The sequence below is a fragment of the Giraffa tippelskirchi genome, chromosome 4 (genome assembly GCF_054371585.1).
Source record: "Giraffa tippelskirchi isolate mGirTip1 chromosome 4, T2T-mGirTip1v1.2.pri, whole genome shotgun sequence".
Lineage (NCBI taxonomy): Eukaryota > Metazoa > Chordata > Mammalia > Artiodactyla > Giraffidae > Giraffa > Giraffa tippelskirchi.
The window spans coordinates 203,566,749-203,594,501 of NC_137278.1; the positions used below are offsets into that span (position 1 = coordinate 203,566,749).

Sequence of the window (27,753 nt, forward strand, 5' to 3'; positions counted from 1 at the left end):
ACGCGCACGGGCCGGCCGCGCGCCGAACGGGGGGCACCGCGCGGGTGCAGCCACGATGGAAGGGGGTGCGTATGGAGCTGGCAAAGCCGGGGGCGCCTTCGACCCCTACACCCTGGTCCGGCAGCCTCACACCATCCTGCGCGTCGTGTCCTGGGTAAGGACGGCCGGGTGGCCCGGCCGGACTCGGGGTGGGGGGCCGGGGGGGTGGCGAGGGCAAGGGCCGAGCGCCCGGACGGACGCCAACTCCCCCGGGGCTCCGGGGGACCCGGGCGCGGCCGCTGGTGGGGAGCCGTCCGGCCGGGGTCCTGGTGCCCGCCCCTCCTTCCTTCCCGAGCCCCCCGGACGGGGGTGCCAGCGCTCGCGGAGGCTACCTCTCCCCCACCCCTGGCTTCCGGGTGACCCCACTTCTTACTCTCCCCCCCATCGCGGTGACCTCCAGGCCGCGACCAGGCACCTCACGGCCCGGGCTGTGTGCGGCCGCCTGGGCGGACTGGCGACCGTGGGGACCAAACCCTGGTTTCAGGTGGCTTTATTTATTTATTTATTTTTTGAGGAGGGGTGTGTGTATGTGTGAAGCACCAGGTGGCCTTGTTTTTGAGTGTGTGTGGGGGGGTGAATCAGGGCGTGGATCGTCTCGCGGGGGTGCACGCGCGCTTGCCATGGACGTTCAAGGAGGAGAGGGCAGGACACCGGGTTTTTGTGGCTTAACCTGGACAGTGGAGCGACGCGGCCGGAGCCGGATTCCTGGCTTCCACCGGGAACTGCCTTTCCGCAGCTTGACCTTGGGCTGGAAGCCACCAGAGAAATGTTCACGGGAAACGAGTAGTTAAATTCCGAGGTGGGCAGCGTCACCTCCTTTGGCTTGCCTCAGTTTCCCTATTTGTGGCGAGATGGGAGGAGCCTCCTTGAGACCTCCTTGGACCGGGGTATTTCCTGAATACACCTGGATGCCCCAGCGGTGGGGGTGGGGGTGGGGTGGGGTGGGCGCCAGAGAAGGGACCCCTGCCCACAGAGAAGGGCAGAGAGGCCCGATCTGGACCTCCAGCCTGGTAAGGCCAGAACACCCCAGTGCAGAGAGCTGAGTGGAGGGGGGGGGTCCCTGTTCAAACCTGGGGTTGGGGAGAGGATGGGACAGAGCCAGCACACAGTGAAGGGTTCACATGGTCTGGGAGGCACCCCCAGGGAAAGGAGGCCTGCCGCTTTCTGGAGAGGGGTATCTGGGGCTCCCTCAGGTTGCCCAAGCCCACGCACTAGAGGGTCTTGCCTCTGCAGGCCTGGGGCCTAGGCTAGAAGTGCCCGGATTGGGGATACTGGGCAGGGGCCCTGCCAGCCACCCCAGGGGGCTACACCTAAAGCCAGCTGTGGCCAAGGCATGCTCAAGCTCCCTCACTTCCTGGATTTTCAGGGCCATATTAGCATGTGATGGGTGGGAGCACTCGGGTGTTTATCTCTGGCCTCCCAGAGGAAAAGGGAGCTATTTACCTTTCCTTTGTCTAAATGCGTTCACACCTACCTCAGGTGCCATAGGACAAGTCGTGGCCACATTTACACTCCAGGCTTCTCAAGTGCCCCCTAGATGGGGAGCTCTCTGAGGGCAGGGAAGCCCGGTCTGGCACACGGCCAGGCACCCCAAGGGTACATCTTGGAGGGTTTGTGGTGTGGAGTTCATTCATCCGTGTCATCTCCAGCTCCCCAGAGACCCTGGCAAATCCTCGGCAACAGTGCAGCTCTGGGGGACGCCTGCCTGATCAGGTGGGCCGGCTCTGTGCTCTGCTTCCCTCACCTGGCCTCTGGGCTGCTGGCCTGGGAGGGTGAAGTCACCGGCTTTGTGAGGGGGTGTGGGCGTTTTGTCTGCCTGGGTCACTTCTGCTGGTGATGGCTTCATTAGCGAATCTTTATTGAGTCGGCTAGGCCGGGAGGGAAGGCGGCATGACTCAGACACAGCCCTTTAGTGCCAGGGAGCCTCCAGTCCTGCCGGGGAGTGAGCCAGGCACCCTCAGGCAGAGAGGCTGGGAGTGCTCGGGGAGGAATCAGAGAAGCTTCTTGGAGAAGGTGATGTCAAATTGGGCCTGGAAGGATGAGGAGGGTTGACGAGCATGCACATCCAAGCGCAGGGAGGACGTTCCAAGCAGAAGAGAGAAAAAGTCACTGAGCACCTACTGTGTGCAGGACTGCACTCTCGATTGCCCACCTATTTCCCCTGGAAACGCACTTGAGGCATCTGAGGTTCAGAGAGGCCCAGGGTTACTGAGCATCTCAGTGGCAAATGGAAAGGATTTGAATCCAAATCTTCCTGTCTCCAAAGCACAGTGCTTCCCCTGGATCAGGAAGCGTTTGGAATCCTGGGATCTCAGAATGGGGAAGGATAAGGGTCATCTGGGTCCACCCCCCATCCAATACCCCAAAGGCCCCCACAGCCTCCCAACCCTGCTCACTACCTTTGCGTGAGTACAGGCGTCTGATACAGGCTGATTGACACTTTAAAAAATGTATATAGGTTTTTTCCTGATCATTAGAAGTAATACCTGCCGATAAACGGAGAACACAAGTCACTTGTGGTGATTGTACAATGATATATATGTACTTAGCGCCACTGATCTGTACACTTAAAAATGGTTAAGGTGGTAAATTTTATGTTGTGTGTGTGTGCTCAGTTGTGTCCGACTCTTCGTGACCCCAAGGACTGCAACCCAGCATGGCTTCTCTGTCCATAGGGTTTTCCAGGCAAAGTTACTGGAGTGAGTTGCCATTTTCTCCTCCAGTATTGTATGTATCTTACCACAAAAAAAGGAAGAAAAAGCCCATGTGATCCCACCTCATAGTAAGGGCCTCTGTCTCCTTCTAGTCTTTCTCAAAAACACGTGGTGTCCTGAGACATTTTAACACTTTGGGGTCATGTCGTGGACATGTGCCAACCTGCCCTTTGCCCTCATGTTCCTTCTGCTCCCCATAGAGTCTGGCAGGTTTTAAGCTTCACCTTCGAGCTAATGGAGTCTGAGCATCCATCACCGATTTGCCCTGGTTTGCCAGAACTTTCCTGGCTTCTACACGGGAAGTCCCATATCCTGGGAGCAGCCCTGTCCCAGACAGACAAGACAGCCAGTCACTCTCTCCAGGATTCCTGTGCTCCCCAGACCCTTCTTGCAGCCCTGGAGGGGCCCTAACATTGAGAGCACATGGGCTCCTGATTTTGTAAAAATCTGTAAAAGAAAGATCTTTGTTATTTCTGTTACTTATTTGAAAGTGGGCCCCCAAAGCATGTAAGCTTCGTGGAGTCACCAAACCTGGACCTACCCTAGAACCTGAGCCCCCAGGCCCGCAGGACCCCCTGATCTCTTGACTGAGGCTTTCTCAGCTCCTCTCCACCCCTGTTTGCCCTATACTCCCCTAGCCCGCCCCCTCCTCTGACATGTGAGGGTGATTACTCACCACAGGGATTGAGAAATTGACTGTGAGGGTTAAGGTAGGGAGGGAGCTGATGAGTCTTCTGGCAGATTCCAACTTGGACCCTTCTTGACCTGGGCGAGGTGAAGTTGGGACAGCGTGCAGGGGGAGCTTAGAGCTGCCTCCTCTGTGCTGGGATGGGGGCGGACGTGGGCTGTGCTGGCTGGGGGAACAGGAGATCTGGCGCCAGCCGTGGCCACCCCCTGTGCCTCTGTCTCCCCGTCAGAGGTGCCCAGTCCGGCTCTGATCCTGCAGCCTGTCAGTGACCCCTTTCTTTGCCCAGAGCCAGGTGAGAACAAAGGAGTTTTAGCAGGGAGCTAGCTGATTTCATATGAAGGCCCTCCTTCTATTTGAAATTTACATCTTTACTTTTAGAGCAGTGAAATGACCCATGGGAAAAAAATATTGGCGCTGATGAATGAGAGGTTTTCTTTTTCTTTCTGGATTAATGCTCTGTTTTGGCACAAATTAAACAATAAACTGTTTGAGGTATTGCTGTTTTCAGAATTGATCTCTTAAGGGCTTTGGCTTATAACACTCAGGATGCTGTAAGTAGAGTGGGATGTCTTTCCCCCCATGACAGAAGTAAGGGGCAGGCTGGAGGTGACTGTCTGCTGGCTGGAGACAGAGACTGGGCCCAGGACTGTCAGAGCTGCAATTTCAACCCAGCCCACTTGGGTCCACATTCAGTGTACCGCCCATGGCTTCCCTGTCTGAGTTTCGGTGGCGTCAAGGAGTGGCTTGCGGGAGGGGTTTTACACCCTCATTCTTATCAGATTCCCTCAATCACTGCAAGCAAACGCGGAGTATAAAAGCTGAGTTGGCAGGATATCCCTGGAAGTCCAGTGGTTAAGACTTGGTGCTTCCACTGCAGGGAGTGTAGATTCGATTCCTGTTTGGGGAACCGAGATCCTACATGCCATGGGCATGGCCAAAAAAAAGCTGAGTTTGCTTTGCGGAGGCAGCACCTTCTAAATGAGACCCCCTTGTCTCTATTCCCAATCATTTGCCTTCACTGTCCTGCATAGAAATTCTGGAGCCTGCAGTGGCAGTGGATAAAATGGGTCCAGGGTGGTGACAGAGCCTGTGGCCAGCTCTGGTGTTCATTCATTCCAACAAACACCAAATCCCTGCTGGATGCCTGCCTGTACGTCCCACCAGCGATCCTGATCCTCTTGGTCCAGTGAGAACAGAATTGAATTGACAGGAACCATCCAGAAGGCTTGGAATGTAACAAGAAGGAGATCCAATGCAGAGTAGCTACCTCTGCCTGGGGGCATGACTCCTGAGCTGATCCTGATAAAGAAGGTGGGGGAAGTATATATTCCAGGTGGGAGGAACAGCAGGTCTGAGTGGGTTTCAGAAATGATGCTGAGCTCTTGGGGAGCCTGGGTGTGTGAGTGAGAGTGAGAAGTTGGTCCAGAGGCGTGGGAGCAGGCAGGTGGGCAGCCCAGGGCCACTTTTGGATGCCAGTTTCAAAAGCTGAGCCTCATCTGAGAGCCATGGAGAGCCTCAGAGAGGGAGTTCAAGCCGAGAAAAAGAGGGTCCTGGGGGAAGGAGGCCCAGCAGAAAATGTGTAGAATGGTCCAGCCTGTCCTCTCCCAGCACCAGGCAAGGCCCTGTCACTTACTCAGGGAGCTGGGTCCGGTGCTCCTTTGGCATTTATCGCTGAAGTTCTTGAAATCTTCCTCACCTGTGGCTGACCTGTGACTGGCTGGTCCCATCGCTCTCAGGCCTAGGAGGGGGTCAGGAGAGGGCTGGTAGGTTTCTGCGTGTGTCTTGGGCATCTCGCGTCCTGGGATGGTGCAGGAGCTTGAGGAGTCTTGGGTTTGGCATCGACCACAGGGCAGCCAGAGGGGGACCTTGGAAAGTCCCAGCCTCATCCGTGGCATGGGATTGGGGTACCTGGGCTCCAAGGGGGTACCTGATTTTGTTTGTGAAAATGGACGTATAAAGGGCCTGCCGCCTAATCCGCTCCTCTGGGCACGTGTCATCCCTGTCCAGTGGGTTTCATCCACACACACACACACACCCACCACTTTAAGTGAGATTGCAGCCTGCACCTGACTTTCAGGAGGACATCGTGGCCTCTGCTTCCTGCTTTGGGGAGTCCTCTGCCACATGGGGAGCCCCACACGGCCAGGCCACTTATGCAGAGCCGGCCACTTATGCGGAGCAGTTAGGCTAGGAGCAGTTAGGCGGGCCTGAGCCTGGGGAGAAAGAATGAAGCCTGGGGGAGGGAGAGCAGAGAGAAGGAAAAGCCAGGAGGAGGGGGTAGGGAAGGGAGAGGGCAGATGGCAAAACTGGCATGGGAGCCGCCTTGGCACCTCCACCGGAAGAACCAGCTGTCTGGTGGGAGGGGAGGCTGGGCCGGGCGTCAGGAGTGCCTAGGGCCCAAGGCCTGAGGCCGCGTTCTTCGCCCACTCCGACTGTGATGGGTGGTATGACTTGAGTAACGGGCCAAGGTGGGGCCTCAGTTTCCCCATCTGTGAGATGGGAACAGGAAACTCAGATTGGGCTAGTAAGTTCCCAACCGTTCCACCCTCAAAGAACCCTCCTCTTGCATCTAGTGCATTGTAGGTGGGGAACTTCGAGACTATAGTCGGTGTTTGAAGAAGTGACGTCAACCTCCCCACACCCCCCACCATTGCTTTGTGGGGCTCTGCAGAGCGGGCCTGGCCCTAGGGCCAGAACCGTGTGAGCCGGACAGTGTCAGCTGGAGCCGGCAGGGGGCCCACACCCTCCCCGTGTTTCTGGGAAAGCGCTCCCACCCAGGAGGGAATCGTGCTCACGCCTCCTCTGCTGGGGAAGATGGCATGGGGGAGGGACACTGCGGGGAAGGGGTGGCCTTTTGACTGGGACAGTCCCAGGCTGTCAGGCCCAGACTGTTTAGAAAGCGAGCGTCCAGGAGCCCCAACCTTCCCAGGCTCCTCAAATAGCTCAGGGTCCAGGGGTCAAGAGGACATGGTCTGTTCTCCAGATCTCTGGCCCTCCCCTGAACATCCCCTGACCCCTCCCTTAAAATTGCAGGGTAACCTGGTCCCGCCCCGGCCCTACTTCCCCAGCACGGGCTGCCTCCTCCTCGGTGGGGACTCCTCTATGCTTCATGCCGTCCCTCCAGCCGAGCCTGGAGATGGGGCAGAGTCCTCCTGGCTCCTGAGGCTGCTTCCAGACCGTTCTCCCCCAGCTTGGAATCCTAGGCCAGCACCGGACCAGCCACTGCCCTCACTGTGGCCCAGCCCCCGGGTCACTTCCCCTGTCCCTCGAAAATGCAGAGACTCCGCCCCAGCACCGCCCTGCCTGCCTTCCTGGTCTCTGCAGCTCCCTGCTTCTGTGACCCTTCTCTCCGGCTGGCCTCCCTCCTCTCCACCTCAGCCACTCTCACTGGGCATACCCTGGTTCTGGCTGTTGTTCCTGGCGAGAACTCAGGTATCCGCCCCTCCCCACCCCTCCTGTCTTTGCAGCTCTCTCCCTCGTCGTCCTTGACCGCGGTGCCCTGGCCCCCACCCCATCTCCTTGTGCCCCTCTCCGGCTTGGGCTCCCGGGTGGTCTCACCCACCTGCTCTGGGCTCTAGCCTTCCTGCGTCGCTGCTGCGCTCACCTGGCAAAGTCCTGCTGGCATCCACCCTCGGCCTCCTCACGCCCGCCCTCCCCCAGGCTCCCTCCTGTTCTGGCGGCCAGGCCAGCCTGGCAGGGTCCACCTGATCTGCCCTGTCACCTGCTCAAGAACTCGAGTTCCCTCTCTCCCTCCTTCCCTCCTTCCCTCCACTCGCGCCTCCATCCTCCACTCTGGCTCTCTCCCGTCAGCTTACAAACGTGCGTTCTTTCCACCCCCTCGCACAGTCCTCTGGTTCTCCAGAAGATTTGGCTGTGGTCACTGTCCCCAGTGTTCCTCTCTGGTTTTCTCTCACACATGTGCCCTGTTCAGGCTCTTGCCCTCACCTCTCCCATCTTGTCAAGATCATCCGTGACCTTCACGTGGCCAGATCCCATGGCCGATCGTCGTTAATGGCTCTCTCAGCTGCATCTGGCCCAGTAAGAGGTTTGTATGTCCTCCCGGTGGTTCCAGCAGCCGCAGGACTTTCGCCTCCTCTTTACAGTGCCTGGTCTATGTGAGGCTCACAGTCTAGCGAAGGGAAATGCGGCGGAGAAACCACCTAAGATCCAGAGGTGAGCGCAAGACCTAGAGTGAGGGGACGCTCACTGGGGGGCCGTTCCAGGCAGAAGGAATGGCAGAGGTGGAGGTCGAGGCCGAGAGGTACCACGCAGTGATGTAAGATCTGGGGGCAGGGACCATGTCTATCAGATCACAGTCACATCCCCCAGTGCCAAACGGTGCCTGGCATCTCGTTGGGGCTCACATGTGGGTGAATGAAGCTGGTAACTGCCCTGCCCCACCCTCTTCCACCCACATTCTCCATTCAAGTCTCCAATCTTCAGGGCAAGTGGGTCTCAGTTTCCCTGTATCTAAGGGGGCTCCCCTCCCCGCTGCGCTTATGCAGCCACAGGAAGGGGAAGACGGGACACCTTCGGATCAGCAGGCTGAGTCTCAGAGCCTCGGGGACAGGGCCCCTGCCCAGCAAGCCCACTCCCACCCCCACCGCGGAGAGCACACGGGAACAGCTTGCAGGAAGATTACGGCCTAATCTGCCGTAGGTCGCTTCCAAGGCTGCAGAGGTGGCGGCCGGGCCAGGGAGGAGAGAAGGGGGCCTGCCCGCCTCACCTCAGCCCCGCGGTTCTGCACAAGGCTCTTGAGGAAGCCGAGTGCCCGCCCGGTGCCCGTCACGCGCCGCTGTGCTGGCTTAGGCCCTTCCCCTCACATGACTCTGGGGGAGGCAGGGCCCATTTCCAGGAAGGGAGCCCTCGCAGCCTGACTCGTCCCTCAGATGCCTGGCTGCCCCTTTCTTCGTCCACCCTTCCCCTGGGCCCAGGAGGCAGAGATTTCACAGGGACGCTGGCAGGAAGGTGGTTCAGCTCTTGCTGAGGGAGAGGATTTGGCAGCCTGTTGTTAGGGAGTGAGCTCCCTGTGGTCAGAGGTGTGTAAGCAAGGCACTGAGGAGAGAATACTCTTTCAACTCTCGTGCTGCCTGCAGCTCTGCCCATTGTTCAAGCTTGCTGTTCACTCCCGACCCTCCCTCTGGGTCTAAGGTAGAGACATACACCCAACAATGGAACCGATACATAAGAAAAAAAATATATATAATGATGTTATCAAGAAAATAAATGAGGGTATTGGCAAATATTGGGTGTCAGGTCTGGAGGGCTTCTCTGAGGAGGTGGCTTGCATTGAGATTTGAATATTGAGAAGGAACCAGCAGGAGCCAGCTTGGAAGACCTGGGGGACGCTAGGCATCCCAGACAAAGAAAACAGCCGTGCAAAGGACCTGAGGCAGGAATGAGCTTAGGAGGGAGCAAGAGGAGAATGGCAAGAAAGGAGGCTGAGCGGAAGGCAGGAACCCTGGGGGTTGTAGTTTGGACGGGGGTCTCACCATGGAGGTGTGGGATGCAGCAGGGGGTGACATAATCTGACTTAGATTTAAAGAGATCTTTTCAGCTGCAGTGAAGTGGAGGGGGCAGTGGGGCAGGAGTGGTACACAGGGCCTGAGAAGCTGTTGTCATCGCCTGGCGACAGGGGACGGTGGCCTGGACCAGTGTGTGGGGCGTGGAGGAAACTGAGAGTTGTTTGGGGAAGGCTAAAGAAATAGGCCCACGAGCCAGGTTGGATGGGGTTCGAGGACACACCAGTTCTGGGGTCTGAGCAGCTGAGTGGGGGTCAGTGTGCAGACGGGTAAGGGGCTGGAGTCGCTGGAGACTGGGAGAGACCAGAGATGAGACCAGAGGCCCAAGTAGGGGAACCTTGGGACTCCATCTTAGGGACTGGACTTTTTGCTCAGCCCAGGAGGGACTGAGGGCTTCCCCGGTAGTTCAGCTGGTAAAAAAATCCGCCTGCAATGCAGGAGACCCCGGTTTGATTGCTGGGTCCCGAAGATCCCCTGGTGGAGGGCATGGCAATCCATTCCAGTGTTCTTGCCTGGAGAATCCTCATGAACAGAGGAGCCTGGCAGACTACAGTCCATAGGGTCACAAAGCGTCGGGTACGACTGAGCGACTAAGCACAGCACAGGAGGGACTGATGAGAGTTGGGGGGGGTGAGTGCCCCCTGGCGGCCATCTGGAGCCGGCTCGGAGGAGGCTGGAGAGGAAGCGGTCCTGAGGGTCAGGCAACAACATTGCGGCCTGGAAGTGGAACATTGTGGCCTGGGAGTGGACAGCAGCCCAGACCACGAAGTGGAGAGCCAGCAAGCAGGTCAGCTGGCTGCCTTGCAGGGTGAAGCTGGGACCAGGGACTCCTCCTAGCCGCCTGGTTTGGGAACAGATGTCCCCATACAGGGTGAGGCAGAAGATGCCATCTGGAAATAGCAAGACCAGTGGGCAGTATAGGCTCTCGACCTCATCTCTCCATAGCTTATCTGGGGGAAGACTCAGCAGGTGCCTAAAGGGGTTTAAAGCCAGCCCTCTGGGAAGTTCCTGGCAAACAGCAGTGACCTCTGCCCCCACCTCCCCCCGCCACCCCTACCCCCCATCCCCCACCAGCTGGGCCAGCTCTCCCTGGAGCCCGAGTTAGCCTGATGCCCGGCAGTGGTCCAGGCCCAGGCTGCCAGCTCCATGTGCAGACGTGGAGGAAAGTGGGCCAGGCCCCTTCTGCACTGTGGGTAGAGACAGGCTTGGGACAGCAGCTGTCGGTCCTGGGGCTCACCTGCTCCGAGTTTGGGATCTGGTATTCACTTCATGGGGAGGCAGCTGAAGGTTAAGGGTTGGCTCACGTTCTGGAATGGGGCTGGCGGGGGCACTGGGCCTGGGAGACCTGGCACCACACTTAACCTGCTCTGGGTGGGCTGGCTGTGGGCAGGTCAAAGTCTAGATAAGCTTCAGCTTCCCTCTCTGTGAAATGGGCTAAGTAAACCTGCTGTGCGGGGGTGTTTTCTTACTGCTGTTTGTTTGTTGAAGTGTAGCTGATTTACAGTGTTGGGTTAGCTTCTGGTGTACGGCAGAGTGATTTGGTTTTACATACATGTCTATGTATTTTTTCAGATTCTCTTCCATTATAGGTTATTACAAGATATTGAATATGGTTTTCCCTGTGCTATCCTGTGGGAGTTGATCTATTTTATATCCTGTGGTGTGCATCTCCTAATGTGTAGGAGGGTGTTTTTAGGTTTATTTTTTTCCTTAGAGGTTTTGATGGGGGTTAAAGGACATGATTTTTGTCAGGCACTCCCAGTGGATGCAGGGCCCCTGTGGAGGCTGTGGGCTGACTCAGGGTCTCAGCGGGAGACAGACCCACAGATGACTCCCAAGCAGGAGTATGTACAGGATCAGGGTGGGGGAGGGTGACTAGGAAAGAGGGTGTCCCAGAGGGCGGCTGCAAGTCGCCTCCTCCCAGCAGGGTCTTGAAGGGTGTGAAGGAGTTCGTTCCTATTTGAAAGGTGGAAAAGGTAGGGAAGGGCGTTCTGGGAGGTGGGAACAGCTGGGGCAAAATGATCAAACAGCCTCTGGCTTTGCCCACACTGGCCCTCTGGGATGGCTGAATTGTGGGGTGGGAGAGGAAGAGATGTGAGGCCAGGCAGAGTCTGGCAGTTCTGGAATCTCTGTCTCTGTGTGTCTGAATCCAGGAGCCTGAGATGCTGAGGTCCCTGCCGATTTATTTTTCTGAGTTTGGCATAGCTCTGCTCTAAATGCCATCTGGAATCTGGGTTGTTTTTTTTTTTTTTTTAGACACAGGATTGGATTATAAAGATGGTGAAAAAAAACCAGCGTCTTGGCCCGGTTTACTTTGGTGCTTTTTTTAAAAAACATTTTATCTAGTGCAAGGAAAGGATGTTGTTTTTCCTGTGCCTGCCAGTAACCAGGGGCTCCCGAGTCCCCCACCCTCATTTTCTCTTGTTTCCTAGCTGCTGGTTCTGCCTCTGCAGACCTGTCTCTAGTCCCTGCAGCAGATCTGCTCTTTGGAGTGAGCGTCTCCCTCCCATGCCTTTGCGGCTGCGGCCGGCATCAGGTTTCATTTGGGTTTCATTTCCGGTTCTCCGGTGGCTGCTCTGTGTACACCTTGCCGTCCCCGTAGATCTGGCCTCAGCAGGTCACCCCAGAGGCTGCCCGACACAGGGCACCAGCCTTGGATTCAGAGAGACCCAGGTTTGAGTCTGCATCCACCCCCAACCAGTCATGTGACCTTGGCAGGCCCCCCAGATGCTAAGGACAGGGACCTCGCTGAGTCAAGAGTGAGTGCTTCAGTCCCAGAGTGAGTGCTTCAGTCCCATCGTGGGCCTGGAGGAGTCCCTGTTCCTCCTCCCTCTGCCTGTGGAACAGAAAGCTGAGGCCAGGGCTTGCTCTCTGCAGGGCTGCCTCCCACCCTCCCTGACCCTGACCCTGCACATACTCCTGCTTGGGATTCATCTATGTGCCTGTCCCGCACTGAGACCCTGAGTAGCCCACTGAATCAGGGGGAGACTGAGGCTAAACAGAGGAGTTCACCTGGGCTCAGAAGGCCCGTAGGGAGCATGGGCAGACTACGGGGGCCTGCTTGTGTGTCCTTAGCAGCACTTCTTCCCTTCCTGGAGCCTCAGTTTCTCAACCAGCAGACTCTCAGCCTGGCCCGGGGAGGCTCCCAGTCCTGGCCCAGCCCTGCAGCTGGGGGACCTGGCATGACCCCCCACGCCCCCCTCCCTTCCCAGCAGCGGGCCTCTGTCTGCAGGTTCTGGTGACATTCCCTCCATAGGACAGTCCCCTCCTGCCCCTTCACCCCATCCCTTGACCCATACCAGCCCTGCCCCCTCATCCCTTACCTGGGTGCTGTGTGGTCCCACTGGTCCCCCTGCTTTTACCTTTGCCCCACAGTCTTTTCTCCACCTCGCCGGGGTGATTCTTTTTAAAACCTAAGTCAGATCAGGTCACTCACCTTCTCCTGAACTCCGCCTTCTCCTCGAAGCCCTGGGTGACCTCCCCATGCTCACTCTCTTCAGCCGTACTCTGTGTGCCTCTTCAACAACTAGGAGCATTCCTGCCCCAGGGCCTTTGCACTTGCGACTACTCCATGGACCGTCTCTCCCGGATATCTCCATGGCCCTACATCCCTGCAGACAGGCCTCTGCTAAAAGCTGACTACAGTGACCCCCGTTCACCCAGTCTGTCTCCTCCTGTCCTGCTTGATGCTCCTTTAGGCTCCTTCTTGACTCAGCTCAGAAATCACTGCTCAGGGCTCCCTCCCTGATCGCTGCCACCTCCCTCCCGTGGGTCATGGCCTGCATTATCTACTCCACTCATTTAGGGTCAGTCTGGCACCTTTTGGATGCTCCAGGTCACAGGTCACTCCAGGTCTCAGGCTGATCCTTGCATGCAGGACCTCACTCATTCCTCACAAAACATCAGTGGTTTAGGTGCTGTTATCGCCCCACTGTGCAGACTTGGAAACCAAGAGTCAGAGAGGTTAAGTCACTGTCCAAGGTCACCTGCTAGACAAGGGGCCAGGCACAGATTCAACATCCAGGCTAAAGTAACCCAGGCTCTTGACCCCCTTGCTCCTGTCCCTCCAGAGCTGGCCAGCTCCCGATAGCTGTGTCTCCACAGAGGTGGTCACCCCTGGACGCCCCCTCTCAGCCCAGTGTAAGGCACCAAGAAGCCTGTGACCTGTGATGAATGCCTGCCCAAGGCCGTGTCTGTGGAGAGGAGGGTGGGGAGCTCTGAAGGACAGGCTTCTGGGTGCTGGCCCAAGGCCCCCTCCTTCCGCTCTGCCTGTGGCTCCTCCAGGCCCCTTGGAGGCTGTTTTGATCTTGCTTCATCCCCTCCTGGGGACACGTCCTCGCCAGCACTTTCCTCTGGCCTCCCTGAGGACTCCCTGCTCCTCTGCCCCAAGAGGGCTTATCTTAATGGTTCCTCCTCTGTGGTTCCCAAAGCCTGGACTTCCGCCCACATGCTCCCCTCCCCCCACAACCTCCCCACAGCCTGCTTTTGGGGAGGGGGGACCCACCCTTGTTCCAGCCCCCAGGGAGCACGTCTGTCAGGAAGTGTCCAGAGGGCTTCCTGGTGCTCTGCCCTCTCTCTCAGGGCCTCTGGAGAAGGCAGTTCACCCTCACCAAGTCCCGGCTGCTCTGCTCCGGTTACTCGCTGATGTCATTCTTCCATCAGCCCTGGAAGGAAGGTTAATTTTTACAGAGGACCAACCTGAGGCTCAGAGAGGTTAGGTCATTTGCTGGAGGCCACACAGCATGAGCAGCAGGTTTGGGATTTAAATCCATCTGGTCTGTGTGACTCCTTGTGTCTGAAGTCTGTCTCTAATCAAGAGGCTTTTAAGACCCCGGTTTGATTCCTGGGTTGGGAAGATCCCCTGGAGAAGGGATAGGCTACCCACTCTAGTATTCTCGGGCTTCCCTGTGGCTCAGCTGGAAGGAATCTGCCTGCAATGCAGGAGACCTGGGTTCGATCCTTGAATTGGGAAGATCTCCTGGAGAAGAAAACAGCTACCCACTCCAGTATTCTGGCCTGGAGAATTCCATGGACTGTATAGTCCGTGGGGTCGCAAAGAGTCGGACACGACTGAGCGACTTTCACTGTCTTTCCATTTTGCTGGATCGGTGGCGTCTAGTGACCGGATCTGAAGACAGGGCCTCAGATTCCCGACCTGGAGGTTTTCTGGTAGGAGTCTTAGACTGGTCTTGGTCACAGTCCAAGGGGCTGTGTGAGTGCTGGAGCTGTGCAGTGCATGGCCCAGGCAGCCGGCTGTCAGAGCCTGCCTTCATCTCCCTTTGGCCTTGCTCATCTGGGCTGTGTCAGTAGCCCAGGGATCTGTCTGACAACTGCTTTGAAGTCAGGACTTCCTGCTTCTCCCCTCCTGTGACACCGAACGCCAGACCTGCCTCTCCAGCCCCACAGCTTTAGGGTCTACCTCCTGAGGCCGAGCCAGCTCAGTCAGGTGGAAGAAAGCATGGGGCTGAGATTCAGGAGAACTGGGCTCAGATTCAGCCTGTACTCCTGACAGCAGTGTCACCTTCTCTTTCGGAGCCTCAGTTTTCCTGCTCTGTCAGTTGAGGGCAGTAGGAATTGCCTTCACTGTTCCATGGGGCGATTGTGAAGACCTGAGCCTGTGACTGGGCAGAGCTGTGAGCCGGGAGGCCTCCACAGGCCTGGGGTTGTGGTGCTGTGTACGTTCCCAAGTCAGGATTGGCGACGTGTGGCTCACGGGCCACCACTGCCCACTTCGGTGCCCATGGCTGAACCAGGACACAGCCCATCAATCCTTTCTTTTTTTTTTTTTGAATTGCAGGAAAAAATTCACATTACCCACAATAAGCCATTTTTAAGTATACAGTTCAGTGACAATTAGTGCATTCACAGTGTTGTACAACTGCCTCCTGTCTAGTTTGGAAACTTTTTCATTACCCCCATAAATACCCCCCATACGCATTAAGTAGTCACTCCCCATTCTCCACTTCCCCAGCCGCTGGTAATCTCTAGTCTGTTTTCTATGTTTTGCCTATTATGGGTATAGTACATAAAAGAAATCATAATACTGATCTTTCCCGTCTGGCTTCTTTCACTTCTTTCTTCATCAGTTTCAAGGTTCCTCTAGTTGTATCAGAACTCTGCCCCTTTTAGTGGCTGAATAATATTCCATTGTATGGATGTGCCACAACTTACCTCTCCACTCATCTGGTGGTGGATATTTGGGTCAGAATCCTTAACACACAGTGTCATGAACCAGTGATCTCCAAACTTTAGATCATACACTCCTTTAGGAAAAAAACTTTTGAGTCAGTCCTCCCATGGAGTGTGAATTTGAAACCCATGCACTTATGGTCAATTAGTCTATGACAAAGGAGGCAAGAATATACAGTGGAGAAAAAGCAGTCTCTTCAATAAGCGGTGCTGGGGAACCTGGACAGCTACATGTAAATGAATGAAATCAGAGCATTCTTTCACACCATATACGAAAACAGACTCACAATAGATTAAAGACCTAAATGTGAGACCAGAAAACATAAAACCCACAGAGGAAAATATAAGCTGAACACTCTTTGACATAAATCCTAGCAATATTTTGGGGGGATTTATCTCCTAAAGCAAAGGACATAAAAGCAAAAATAAACAAATGAGACCTAATTAAACTTGAAAGCTTTTGCACACCAAAGTGAAAGTTGCTCAGTCATGTCCAACTCTTGGCGACCCCATGGACTATACAATCCATGGAATTATAAACAAAACAAAAAGACAGCTTCACTGAATGGGAGAAAATATTTGCAATTGATAAGGCTGATAAGGGGTTAACACCCAGCATATGTAAACAGCTCATACAACTCAACACACACACACACACAAAACCCTGTAAAAAAAAAAACGCTGATTAAAAAATGGGCAGAAGATCCGAATAGACATTTCCCCAAAGAGGACATGCAGATGGCCAACAGGCACATAAAAAGATGCTTAGCATCACTAATCACCAGGAAAATGCAAATCAAAACGATAATGAGATATCACCTCACATCTGTCAGAATAGTTATCATCAAAAAGAACACAAATAGCAAATGTTGATGAGGATGTGAAGAAAAGGGAATCCTCATGCACCTTTGATGGGAATGTAAATTGGTGCAGCTACTGGGGAAAACAGTATGGAGGTGTCTCAAAAAATTAAAAATAGAACTACCGTATGACCCAGCAGTTCCACTCCTGGGCATATATCTGAGAAAAACAAAAACACTGACTTGAAAAGATACATGCACCCCAGTGTTCATAGCAGCATCATTTACAGTTGCCAAGAAATGGAAGCAACCTAAGTATCTATCAACAGATGAATGGATAGGCACGGCCCTGGTGGTCCAGTGGCTAGTTTTATACTCCCAATGCAAGGGCCTAGGGTTCAATCCCTGGTCATGGAACTGGATCCCACATGCTGCACTAAGAGTTTGCATGCCACAGTGAAGATCCCACGTGTCACAACTAAGACCCCCATGCAGCCAAATAAATAAATAAAAATAAATATTTATTTTTTTAAAAAAACAGATGAATGGATAAAGATGTGGTATATATATGCAATGGAATACTCAGTTCAGTTCAGTCGCTCAGTTGTGTCTGACTCTTTGCAACCCCGTGGACTGCAGCACACCAGGCTTCCCTGTCCATCACCAACTGCCAGAGTTTACTCAAACTCCTGTCCATTGAGTCAGGGATGCCATCCAACCATCTCATCCTCTGTCGTCCCCTTCTCCTCCTGCCTTCAGTCTTTCCCAGTATCAGGGTCTTTTCCAAGGAGTCAGTTCTTTGCATCAGGTGGCCAAAGTATTGGAGTTTCAGCTTCAGCATCAGTCCTTCCAATGAATATTCAGGACTGATTTCCTTTAGGGTGGACTGGTTGAATCTCCTTGTAGTCCAAGGGACTCTCAAGAGTCTTCTCCAACACCACAGTTCAAAAGCATCATTTTTTTGGTGCTTAGCTTTCTTTATAGTCCAACTCTCATATCCGTACATCACTACTGGAAAAACCACAGCTTTGACTAGACGGACTTTTGTTGGCAAAGTAATGTCTCTGCTTTTTAATATGCTGTCTAGGTTGGTCATAGCTTTTCTTCCAAGGAGCAAGCGTTTTTTAATTTCATGGCTGCAGTCACCATCTTCAGTGATTTTGGAGCCCCCCAAAATAAGGTCTCTCACTGTTTCCATTGTTTCCCCATCTATTTGCCATGAAGTGATGGGACCAGATGCCGTGATCTTAGTTTTCTGAATGTTGAGTTTAAGCCAACTTTTTCACTCTCCTCTTTCACTTTCATCAAGAGGCTCTTTAGTTCCTCTTCCTTTTCTGCCATAAGGGTGGTGTCATCTGCGTATCTGAGGTTATTGATATTTCTCCCGGCAATCTTGATTCCAGCTGGTGCTTCATCCAGCCTGGCGTTTCACATAATGTTCTCTGCATATAAGTTAAATAAGCAGGGTGACACTGTACAGCCTTGACGTACTCCTTTCCCAATTTGGGACCAGTCTGTTGTTCCATGTCCAATTCTAACTGTTGCTTCTTGACCTGCATACAGATTTCTTAGGAGAGAGGTAAGATGGTCTGGTATTCCCATCTCTTTAAGAATTTTCCATAGTTTCTTGTGATCCACACAGTCAAAGTCTTTCACATAGTCAATAAAGCAGAAGTAGGTATTTTTCTGGAACTGTTTTGCTTTTTTGATGATCCACTGGACATTGGCAATTTGATCTCTGGTTTCTCTGCCATTTCTATATCCAGCTTGGGATGGAATACTACTCAGTCATAAAAAAAGAAGGAAAATTTGCCATTTGCAGCAACATGAATGGCTCTAGAGGGTATTATGCTAAGTGAAATAAGTCAGACAGAGACAAATACCATATATCAGTTATATATGGAGCCCAAAAAGTGCAGCTAACTAGTAAATGCAACAAAAAAGAAGCAGATTTACATATACAGAGAACAAACTTGTGGTTACCAGCAGGGATGGGCAATATAGGGGTTGGAGATTAAGAGGTACAAACAATTATGTGTAAAATAAGCTATGAGGATTTATTGTACATCATGGGGACTAATATTTTATAATAACTATAAATGGAGTATAACCTTTAAAAACTGAATCACAAGTATATATTGTATACTTGTAACATATAATATACAATTATACTTCAATAAAAAATGTAGATTTGTTTTATATATATATTACTACTACACTGATGTATCTAGTATGTTATAAAATCCATGTGTAGACATCTTAAAGATACAATTTAAAAAAATGATGCTTCTCATATTTTTTCTCACACCTGCCATGGAGTCTCTACCCATCCAAGGTGTTAGCTAAGGACAAAAATGTATCTGGTTCATACTGAAATTATAGTTCCTTATTGTGGAAAAATTGGAAAGCAAAGTGAAGTGGGAAATGGGCAATTAAAATCCTCTGTGTTAAAATGGATAACCAACAAAGACATACTTTGTAGCACAGGGAACTCTGTTATGTGACAGCCTGGATGGGAGGGCAGTTTGGGGGAGAATAGATACATGTTAATGTATGGCTGAGTCCCTTTGCTGTCCACCTGAAACTATCACAACCTTGTTAATCAGCTATGTGCTTAGTTGCTCAGTCATGTCTGACTCTTTGCAACCCCATGGACTGTACCCTGCCAGGCTCCTCTGTCCATGGAATTCTCCAGGCAAGAATACTGGAATGGGTTGCCATTTCCTTCTCTAGAGGATCTTCCCAACCCAGGGATCGAACTTATGTCTCCTGTATCTCCTGCATTGCAGGCAGATTCTTTACCCAGTGAGCCATCAGGGAAGCCTTTAATCAGCTATACTTCAAAATGAAATAAAAAGTTAAAAAAAGTCCTGTGCAGCTGCACCTCAAGTTCACTGCAGGCCACATCTGAGGCTCTGTCTTCCTGTCTGTGTTTGTCCATTGACTGTGGGTGGGCCTCTTCATCCTCAGAGTTTCAGGGGAGGTGAGAGGCAGGAGGAAGAAGCATGGACTTCAGAATCAGGTCGCTGGGTTTGAAGACAGCTCTGCCACATCCCAGCTGTGTGACTCTGGGCACATAAACTAACACCTTCACCTTCCCTGTCTCAACTGCAAAATGCCAATGATACTGACTGTATTCATTAGCTGCTGCTGCGTCACAGCAAACCCCCAAAAGTAATGACTTAAAATAGCCAATGTTCGGGGACTTCCCCAGTGGTCCTGTGGTTAAGACTCCGCCTTCCAAGGCAGAGGACGCTGGTTCAATCCCTGGTTAGGAAACGGAGATCCCACATGCGGTGCAGCAATTAAGCCCGCACACCGAAACTAGAGAGAAGCCTGCACACGGTAACCAAGATCCTGCATCCCGCAACTAAGACTTGATGCCGCCAAATAAATAAAGCACACGTGAAAAAACAACAGCAACAAAAGCACTTGTACTCTCACAGCTTCCGTGGCCAGGAACCTGCCTAGTGAGGTGCCACTGCCTCACACATCATGGTGTTGGCCAGGGCTGCGGTCTCATCTGCCCGCTGAGGGTGGCTCTGTCGCCAGGCTCTTACACGGCGCTGGCAGGCCTCATTCCTTGTGGCCCGAGTTCCCTGTTGGCTGTTCCCTCAGGTCCATGTCCATGTGTTTCTCCATAAGGCAGCTCAAAACCTGGCAGCTGCTTCCCTCAGAGCGAGCAAGGAGGGGCCAGAGAGGATGAGCTTGACGGAGGTCGGGTCTTTGTAATCTCCTCACACAAGTGACATCCTGTCACTTCTTGCCATACCCTGTTTTGTTTAGAGGCAACTCGCTAGGCTCAGCTTGCAGTCAAGGGGAAGGAGATAGCACAAGGATGTAGATACCAGGAGGTAGGGTCAGGAGGGACCACCCCTGCTGGCGGCCAACTCAGCTGAAATAGACCTGTCTTGGAGGTTGTTGGGGGCATTAGAGGAGGCAACACCTGTTACACTTGGGGTCCTCCAGGTTGCCCTGTAATTGACAGGGTTGTAACTGGTGTATTTGTTCATTTGTCGTTCTTTCTGCTTGTCAGCGCCTGGGCATCAGGGAAGAGTGGGACCAAGGACAGGGCCTGAGACCCCAGAACAGCCTGTCGTCCACAGAACCCATGATGGGGCTGGCTCATGCCAGAATCAGCCAGGGGCTGGCGGGCTCAGCAGTTCACCACCTGGAGGGCTAAGACCGCTTCTTCTGGGAGGCCGGGTCCGGTCCTAGAGGAACCTTGTTGTCAGGGCCCAGGAAAGCCTCTTAGCACCTGGCTGGAAGGGGGGTGGGGCCACATCTGTGGCCGGGAGTGGGGGTGGTCCTCAGTGCCTCCAGCTCAAGAAGGAAGTGATTGACCCCACTTGTGCTGTGTGACCCCAAGCGAGTTTCCCTCCCTCTCTGGGCCTCCCCTCCTGACCTGCCTGCCTCACCCCGGCCCTGTGACTGTCTGGGGTGAAGAGGGCTCACCGAGGGGCAGGCAGCCGGCGAAGGGGTTGGTAGCCCTCCCCTCCCCCGCCCCGGGCTGGCCCTGGGAGGGGCCTGCCCGGGCCTCATGGCCACCCCCACCCTCCCCTGCCCACTGCAGGTGTTCTCCATCGTGGTGTTTGGCTCCATTGTGAATGAGGGCTACCTCAACAGCCCCTCGGAGAGCGAGGAGTTCTGCATCTACAACCGCAACCCCAACGCCTGCGGCTACGGCGTGACCGTGGGCGTGCTCGCCTTCCTCACCTGCCTGCTCTACCTGGCCCTGGACATGTACTTCCCCCAGATAAGCAGCGTCAAGGACCGGAAGAAGGCCGTCCTGTCCGACATCGGCGTCTCAGGTGAGCCCCAGCCCAATGGGCACTGCTCCCACCCACGCACCCACCAGCACCACAGCGTCTGCAGGGGGCTGCCCCGGCCGTGGTCCCGCTCAGCCTCACACACACCTGGGAGGTGGCTGCCACCCTTCTGCCCATTTTCCAGATGGGGAAACCGAGGTGCAGGCAGTTGCAAAGGGACAGACTTGGGGTCACAAGGCTGGCAGCAGGGTCATGTAGGACCAGGGCAGGGCCTGAGACCCCAAGACAGCCCACAGCTCACAGCAGGGCTGGAACACAATGTCCAGAGGGGGTTCCTCTGCTTTCAGGGGCCTCCTCTGGCCCCACTCCGTGGTGGAGGCCCATGAGAACTAAGCTGGGTGATAGCTGAAGGCCCTGCACACAGTAGGTGCCCTGGGAGGGTCAGGACCTGGAGCTGGGGAGCTGCCCTTGCCCTTCAGAAGCAGCTTTGGCAGAGGTACCCTGGCCTCTGTCCCAGTGAGTCCGAGAGACTGATTAGAGGAGGCTCAGGCTTGGTGTCACTGGCCTGGGACTCTCAGGTCTCTGTCTGGGGCCCCTCCAGCCACTTCCAGGACTCTGAGGATGTGCCTGGTCTGCAGGCAGTGAGGCCTGGGGCCCCTTAGACTTGAAGGTATGAATATGCCGTGAATGGTTCTCAAACTGTGCTCCATGGAGCTTCAGGGTTCCCCAGCAGTGCCTCTGGGAGGGGCTGGGCTCTAGGCACCACCCCTTGGGCATGCACGCTCTTCATCCAGAGCAGCTCTGGACCTCTCTAGGTAGGCTGTGGGCATCCAGAGAAGAACTTGTCCCCACAAGGCTGCCACCCCAAAACTCTCAGTCCTGGGCTCTCAAAGGAACCCTCAATAACCTCACGGCTCCGTGGGACTGCAAACAGACTAGAGGTCGACGCGCAGACCCGCCAGGCCCATGTCCTCTCATCCTCCCTGGTCCAGTTCTCTGGGAGGCTGCATCCAGGTTGAGGGGGGTTCAGGTGGCCACCCCTCACAGAAGAGCTGCAGGCCTCAGGCTGCACTACGGGTCAGTCAGAGATTCAGCTGTGCGGGCTGAGCTTACAGCAGCATGGCCGAGGCTCACTGACTTTTCTCTGTCTCTCTGTCTCCCTGCCCCTCCCTCTCTCACTGCCCGCCCCTCCCTGGCTCTGCTCCGGACCTGGCCGCTTCCTTCCTGGGGTCTCTCTCCTGCTCCGGGTCTGCTGGCCTCTCTGTTCTCGCCTGTGCCCTCCCCGTGCTCCCCTGCACTCTGACCCCCTCCACCTCCTCTCCCTCTGTGGGTGGGGAGCGTGGGAGATGCGCCCTTGAACCTCCCCGGTTCCTCGGTTTCCCGTCTCCTCCCCACCCGCCCTCTCTCCCCACATGGGCTGCCTGGCCCTGTGCCCACCCCAGCCTTCTGGGCCTTCCTCTGGTTCGTGGGCTTCTGCTTCCTGGCCAACCAGTGGCAGGTCTCCGAGCCCAAGGACAACCCGCTGAATGAGGGGACAGACGCGGCCCGGGCCGCCATCGCCTTCTCCTTCTTCTCCATCTTCACGTGGGTGAGTACACCGTCCAGCCAGCCCACACCGGCCCACCCCAGCCGGGCTCCCAGGCGAGTGGCTTTTGAGCACCAGCCAGGGTCTCTGTTCTGCTTCCCGCCTCAATGCACACGGTGGGGCTGCTCCCTGAGGAGGGAGACCGCTGCCCTTTGCCAGCCAGGACTGTCGGGGGTGATGGCAGACCCTGGCTGTGGTGCAGGTCACCCTTCCTGTGGGAACGGATTCCCCTCCTAACCACTCCGGTCATTGGGTGGTAGTTATTCACTGTTCCCTTTTACAGATGAGGAGGCTGAGGCCTAGATGGGAAGATAAGGCTTTGAGGTTCAAGGCTGAGAAGGAGCAGAGGCTGAGAGTCAGGAGACCTCGGTTGAATCTTGGGGCTTCTCCTAATTTTCTGGGCCTCTGTCTTCCTGTCTGTAAAATGGGGAGATTGGGTTTGCAGTGGGATGTGTCACAAACACAGGTGCCCACTTGGCAAGCAGAATAAGAGAAAGCGTGAGTGGACCAGGCGGCAGGTGTACAGCATCCTGAAAGGGCACCCTCTACCCGGCCCCTGTTCTGAGCAGGACTGGAGACCCACAGAGGCCAGGGCTTCCAGTTTTCCCAGGGAGGCCAGGAATCTGAACTTCTATGTGGATTCTGATCTTTGTGTGTTAAAAATACATATATATATTTGACCTCCACATATATATGTAGGTCAAAGAAAGCATGTCTCTGGGCCCCGCTGGCCAGAGGTCACCCCTCTGTGGACTTTGGATCTGGTGGTCTTGAGCACCAGGCAGCATGACAGTGTGACTGGCCCCTCCTTCCCACTGGTTCCATGTCCTCTCAACATATTTTTTCTTCTCCCATCTCCCTCCTGCAGATATCTAGGGTCATATGGGCTCCGTCCCGGTCCCAAGGGGTCTCCCTTCCCCTCCCACAACCCCCTCCCGTCCAGGCCTTCGAGCTGTTCTCAGCCTTCTGCAAGGAGAAGCCTCCCGGGGCTGTATATAGGTACCAGCGCCTGCCACTCCTGTGAGACCGTGCTGCAGCCAGCCTTCCCTGTCCCCCTCCTGGGCCCATCCTGGCCAGATTTCTTAACTCTTTTTGTGGACACCTAAACATCCCTTTTCCCCTGGGGCGGGGCTTGCACAGGAGGAGTGAGTGATTGGTCACCGGGCCCTCCAGGGGCGGAGTCTGAATAGCTGACTGACAGGTACCGACCGGCCCCCTGAAGCCGACCTCCCTGATGTTGCGCCTCTGCCTACCCCTCTTTCTCCCCGCCGGCCTCACCCCTGCTCTCTCCTGGCAGAGCCTGACCGCAGCCTTGGCCGTGCGGAGATTCAAGGACCTTACCTTCCAGGAGGAATACAACACGCTGTTTCCTGCCTCGGCACAGCCGTAGGCCTGCACGGCTTCCAGAGGCAGGAAGCCCTAAGTATATGCCCAGTGGCAAGGTTGAAGGGCAGCCCACTGCCTGGACCAGCCAAGATGCCAAGGCGTGCAGGATAGCAGAAGGCTGGCTAGAGGGGCCAGTTAAGGCTCACCCCTTCCTCATCACCTCCTTTGTTGATTCTTCATGTGTCTGTTCATTCAGTAAACATTTATTGAGCAACTGTTCTGTGCCTAGTGGTGAATCAGAGGTGGTTCCTGGCTCCAGGAGCCCACAGGCTGGGGATGGGAAAACAGACAAAGCGAAATCTCTCTCAAATGCACTGCCACGGGCTGGAGGTGGCTCCATAAGGGCTGCCAGGGTGCTGAGCTGTGGGCTGAGAGCCCCTTCCACAGCTGCAATATGAAGGCCAATTCTATAGTCCCCTTGGAGGCTGGCTACCCAGAGGGGCCTGGCCCAGCACAGCAGAGGACTCCTGGTCTGGCTCTGCTCTCGTGTGCTCTGGGACCCTGGGCAGAGCCATACACCGCCCTGTGCCTCAGTCTACCTCCCTGGACTGAGGAGTGATAATGAACCAAACTCTCAGGGCTGTTGTGCAGATGAAACAAAGGTTGGCGAAGGGCCTGGCACAGAGATGCTCAATAAATGTCAGTTCTTTTGTTCATTCATTCATTCTCTTCAAGGGGTCAGGAATACCTTGGAATACCTTCATAATCTCTCCTTTGGGAGTGATTCCTGTGTGGTGGGTCCCTGATCTTCCAAAGGACCTTGGCCTCCAGTCCTACACAGGTTCCCTCCTTGGGGCCCTCAGCTGCCCTGGAACACAGACTGGCCCCCAGGGCAAAGCCCTATGCAGTGGAGATGCTGCAGAGAGTGCACCTGCTCTGAAGAAGCAGAGCCAGGTAGACCACCAGGTCCCTGGGCTCTGAGCGGAACTCCCAGCCTCACCTCTGCACGCAGGCCCCGCAGGGGCCTACACCCCCTCCACGGCTCCTGTCTGTGGCTCTTTGAACTGGATGGCTCAGAGAGGCCTTGACTCAGCGGGGGTGAAGAAGTGACCACAGAGATAGCACTAGCTGCCTGTAGCCAGAGCCCCACGCGGGAAGAGTCTGCAAAGGTCACTGGCTCCAGCCCTCTGCCTCTGTGCAGGACAGCAGTGGAGCCAGGCAGCTCGGGAGGACCATGTCTGCAGAAATTCCTCTCAGGGACTCATTCATCCATTTCCTTTGTGCTCTTGTGGACTCGCTGATGGCTCAAGGGTACTGAAGACGTGGCCTCTACCCTGGGTGGGGGAGGGCCTTTCCACCTCCCTTCCCCAGGTTCCTGCATCTGAGCACCTTGTAGCCAGGACCTCATACCAACATCATGGAAATACAAGAGGGCCACTCCTGATTTCCTCAGCCCACCTCCTTGAGGCCTGGTCTGCCTTTCCCAGGCCCCTGGCACTTTGCCCCTGCCTCTCATCCCCTGGGTCTCTCAGGTTCCTGGTTGACTTAATGCCTTGTCAACTGGCTGATCAAAAGGAGGGAGATGGGGAGGGCCCTGGCCTAGGAAGGGGCAGGACCCCTATATTCAGATCTGTGCTCTGCACTGACTCGGCCGTGAGGCCCCCTTTTCTAGGCCTTAGTCTTCCTGGCCCCCAAATAGAGGTATGTAGAACATAAGCATTTTCCCATCACAGGCAGGGGACCTGGGTTGGGAAGACCACTGGAGAAGGCTGTCAGCGTAAACCTGTAAACATTTTCTTTTAATGACATTTAATTTATTCCCTAGCTTGGTGTGATCAGTTTCATTGTCCTTAATAATAATGTAATTGCTTTTACTTAAAAAGGGTTTCCCACCTATGCATATATGCTGTAGACAAGTCTTTCCCAGTTGAGTCCTATGTAAAAAGGGCTTCAGTGGTCAGATACATGGTTGCTTACTTGGGGATCCCAGCATACACGAAATAATCAAAGCTCTGATAATTCCTATGGTTCTCTGTTTAACTCAGTTTCCCAAACTTGTTTGATTAAGCATTTCAGTTAGAATTAGGTTCAGCAGCAAATGACAGAAATCACAAACAACAGTGGTCTAAACAAAGTCTAAGTCTGGAAATACAGTCCCGGGCTGGCATAAGTGACTCCAGAAGTCTTTAGTGACCCAGGCCTCTTCCATCCCTACAGTTTGGCTGATGGACCTCATGGTCCATCATAGCAGCTAGAGCACCAGCTCTCACATCTGCTTTCCAGGCATCAAGTCAAAGGATGAGAGAGGGAACTTGGGGCTGACCCATTGGCTAGAGCTTAGTCATATGGCTATGCCTAGGTACAAGAGGGACAGAATAACTTTTAGGAGTGGCCAACATTTCTCTGTCCCACCAAGAAATTTTTTTCTCCATCCCATCTAAAATCCTAAGAACACAGTTGGGGAAGGATGCTATGGGCCTTAGGCCATTTTAACACTCCAGAGTGGAGACTCTAGAATTTTTGCTGAACCTCAGTGACCTTTGGGATTAGGGGTCATTAGGCAGGTGATCTCCAAAGTTCTTGTTAGCTGGACAGTGTGATTCTAGGCTGGCTTGTGAGGACAGCTTTCCTCCGCCCCCCTCAAGCGTGTTTTGAGGATATTTAACCCTCAACTGTCTGTGTCCTGTGGACTAACCTCTACTAACCCAGTGCTCTTGTCTGTCTCTCCCCTAACCACCCCCTCCCACCTGTCCTTGTCCCTGCCAACCCCCATCCCCAGGCGGGCCAGGCTGTGCTGGCCTTCCAGAGGTACCAGATTGGCGCCGACTCGGCCCTCTTCTCCCAGGACTACATGGACCCCAGCCAGGACTCCAGCATGCCTTACGCCCCCTACGTGGAGCCCAGCACCGGGCCAGAGCCCACCAGCATGGGCGGCACCTACCAGCAGCCGGCCAGCGCCTTCGAGCCCGAGCCCCAGGGCTACCAGTCGCAGGGCTACTGAGCCACAGGGAATACCTGCCCCCCGCCTGCCCCTGAGCCACCCCAGCTGCCCTCTGCCCCCTCCCTCCACACCCAGCCCCCCTGCTCCCTCCCCAGCTGCCCTGCCTGGCACCTCTAGGTGGTTCCACAGAGGTCCAGGGCCGCTCGGGTGGGCGGGGGCAGTGAGGTGTTGGGGGTGTCCACATGTATGTGCAGGTGTGCAGGGCCCTGGGGGGTTGCGTTCATTCCTAATGTCTGTGAGCCTTCGTTGAGCACCTACTATATGTCAGGCCTGTGCTTGGCATAAGTGCTAAGACAGATGGTCCCTGGAGACGAGGAAGAGGGGATGTGGAGGAAGCCCTGCTCTTATGAGAGGTTGGAATGGAGAGAAAGGTCCATCGGGAGGATGCTGGGAAGGTTTGACTGCAGGGTGTGGTACCCATAGGACACTGGGGGCTGTCACCTGCTAGGAGTGACACCCCCGCCCTGCTCGGAGTGTTGGGCCTTCTCCATTTTATGGTGAGGAAACTGAGGCCTGGCGAGGTCAGGGTCACTCAGGCAGCCAGTGATAGAGGTGGGGCCACCACAGGCTGCCCGACTGCAGAGCACCTGCTGCCCCCAGGGTCCCCACCATCTCCCATCCCCGAGCCCGGGGCTCCGCCGCTCAGTGCTACTGTCCCTCTGGGAGGCCTTGGGGACCTCAGCCCGTGAGACACCCTGATTCTGCTGCAAGCCAGGGGCCTGCTCTGCCCCGACTGTTCCGCCCAGCGGGACAGCCCTGCCTCCAGGCCCCTCTCCCCACATCCTGCCGGCCTCTCCCCGCCTTCCTGGGCAAGAGAGCCGAGCGGGCCAGCCTGGTTCCCATGTACCGCTCCGAGCTGTGTGCATCATCCAAGGAGCTCCAGCAGGCCTTCACGGCTTCCCAATGGAGTGACCACTGTCCCTGCCTCTAGGAGTGGCACGCTAAGCCCCTGCCTGGGGCTGGGTGGACAAGGAGGCTCGGAGGGGGAGTGCCCGGCCCAGGATCACAGTGAGTGAGTGGCAGAGCTGGGCTTGCTACCTGGGCTGCTTCGTCCCAGCCACCCAGCAGGTGCCCCCTTACCTGCCCTTGTGACCTCCCAGGAAACAGAACTGATCTGGGA

The 27,753-nt window shown here is 55.0% G+C and overlaps 1 protein-coding gene across 4 annotated transcripts; it reads left to right on the forward strand.

The window, feature by feature from the left end:
• Positions 1-19: 19 nt before the first annotated feature.
• SYNGR1 (synaptogyrin 1) lies at positions 20-27,753 on the forward strand. 4 transcript variants are annotated; one of them, XM_081590189.1, is made up of 4 exons: positions 20-154; positions 20,526-20,763; positions 22,164-22,309; positions 26,412-27,753. In XM_081590189.1, exons 1-4 carry the CDS (start codon positions 56-58, stop codon positions 26,631-26,633), a joined length of 705 nt encoding a protein of 234 aa, XP_081446315.1. In that variant the 5' UTR covers positions 20-55; the 3' UTR covers positions 26,634-27,753. The 4 variants fall into 4 exon arrangements, with proteins under 4 accessions (XP_081446315.1, XP_081446316.1, XP_081446317.1 ...); XM_081590190.1 differs by having other exon boundaries at positions 26,478-27,260; XM_081590191.1 differs by lacking the exon at positions 26,412-27,753 and adding an exon at positions 23,604-23,906.

Coding starts and splice junctions, on each gene's coding strand:
- SYNGR1 (XM_081590188.1), top strand. CDS start 56: ATGGAAGGGGGTGCGTATGGAGCTGGCAAAGCCGGGGGCGCCTTCGAC. Junction 155..20,525: donor TCCTGCGCGTCGTGTCCTGG/GTAAGGACGGCC, acceptor TGCCCACTGCAG/GTGTTCTCCATCGTGGTGTT. Junction 20,764..22,163: donor GTCCGACATCGGCGTCTCAG/GTGAGCCCCAGC, acceptor TGCCCACCCCAG/CCTTCTGGGCCTTCCTCTGG.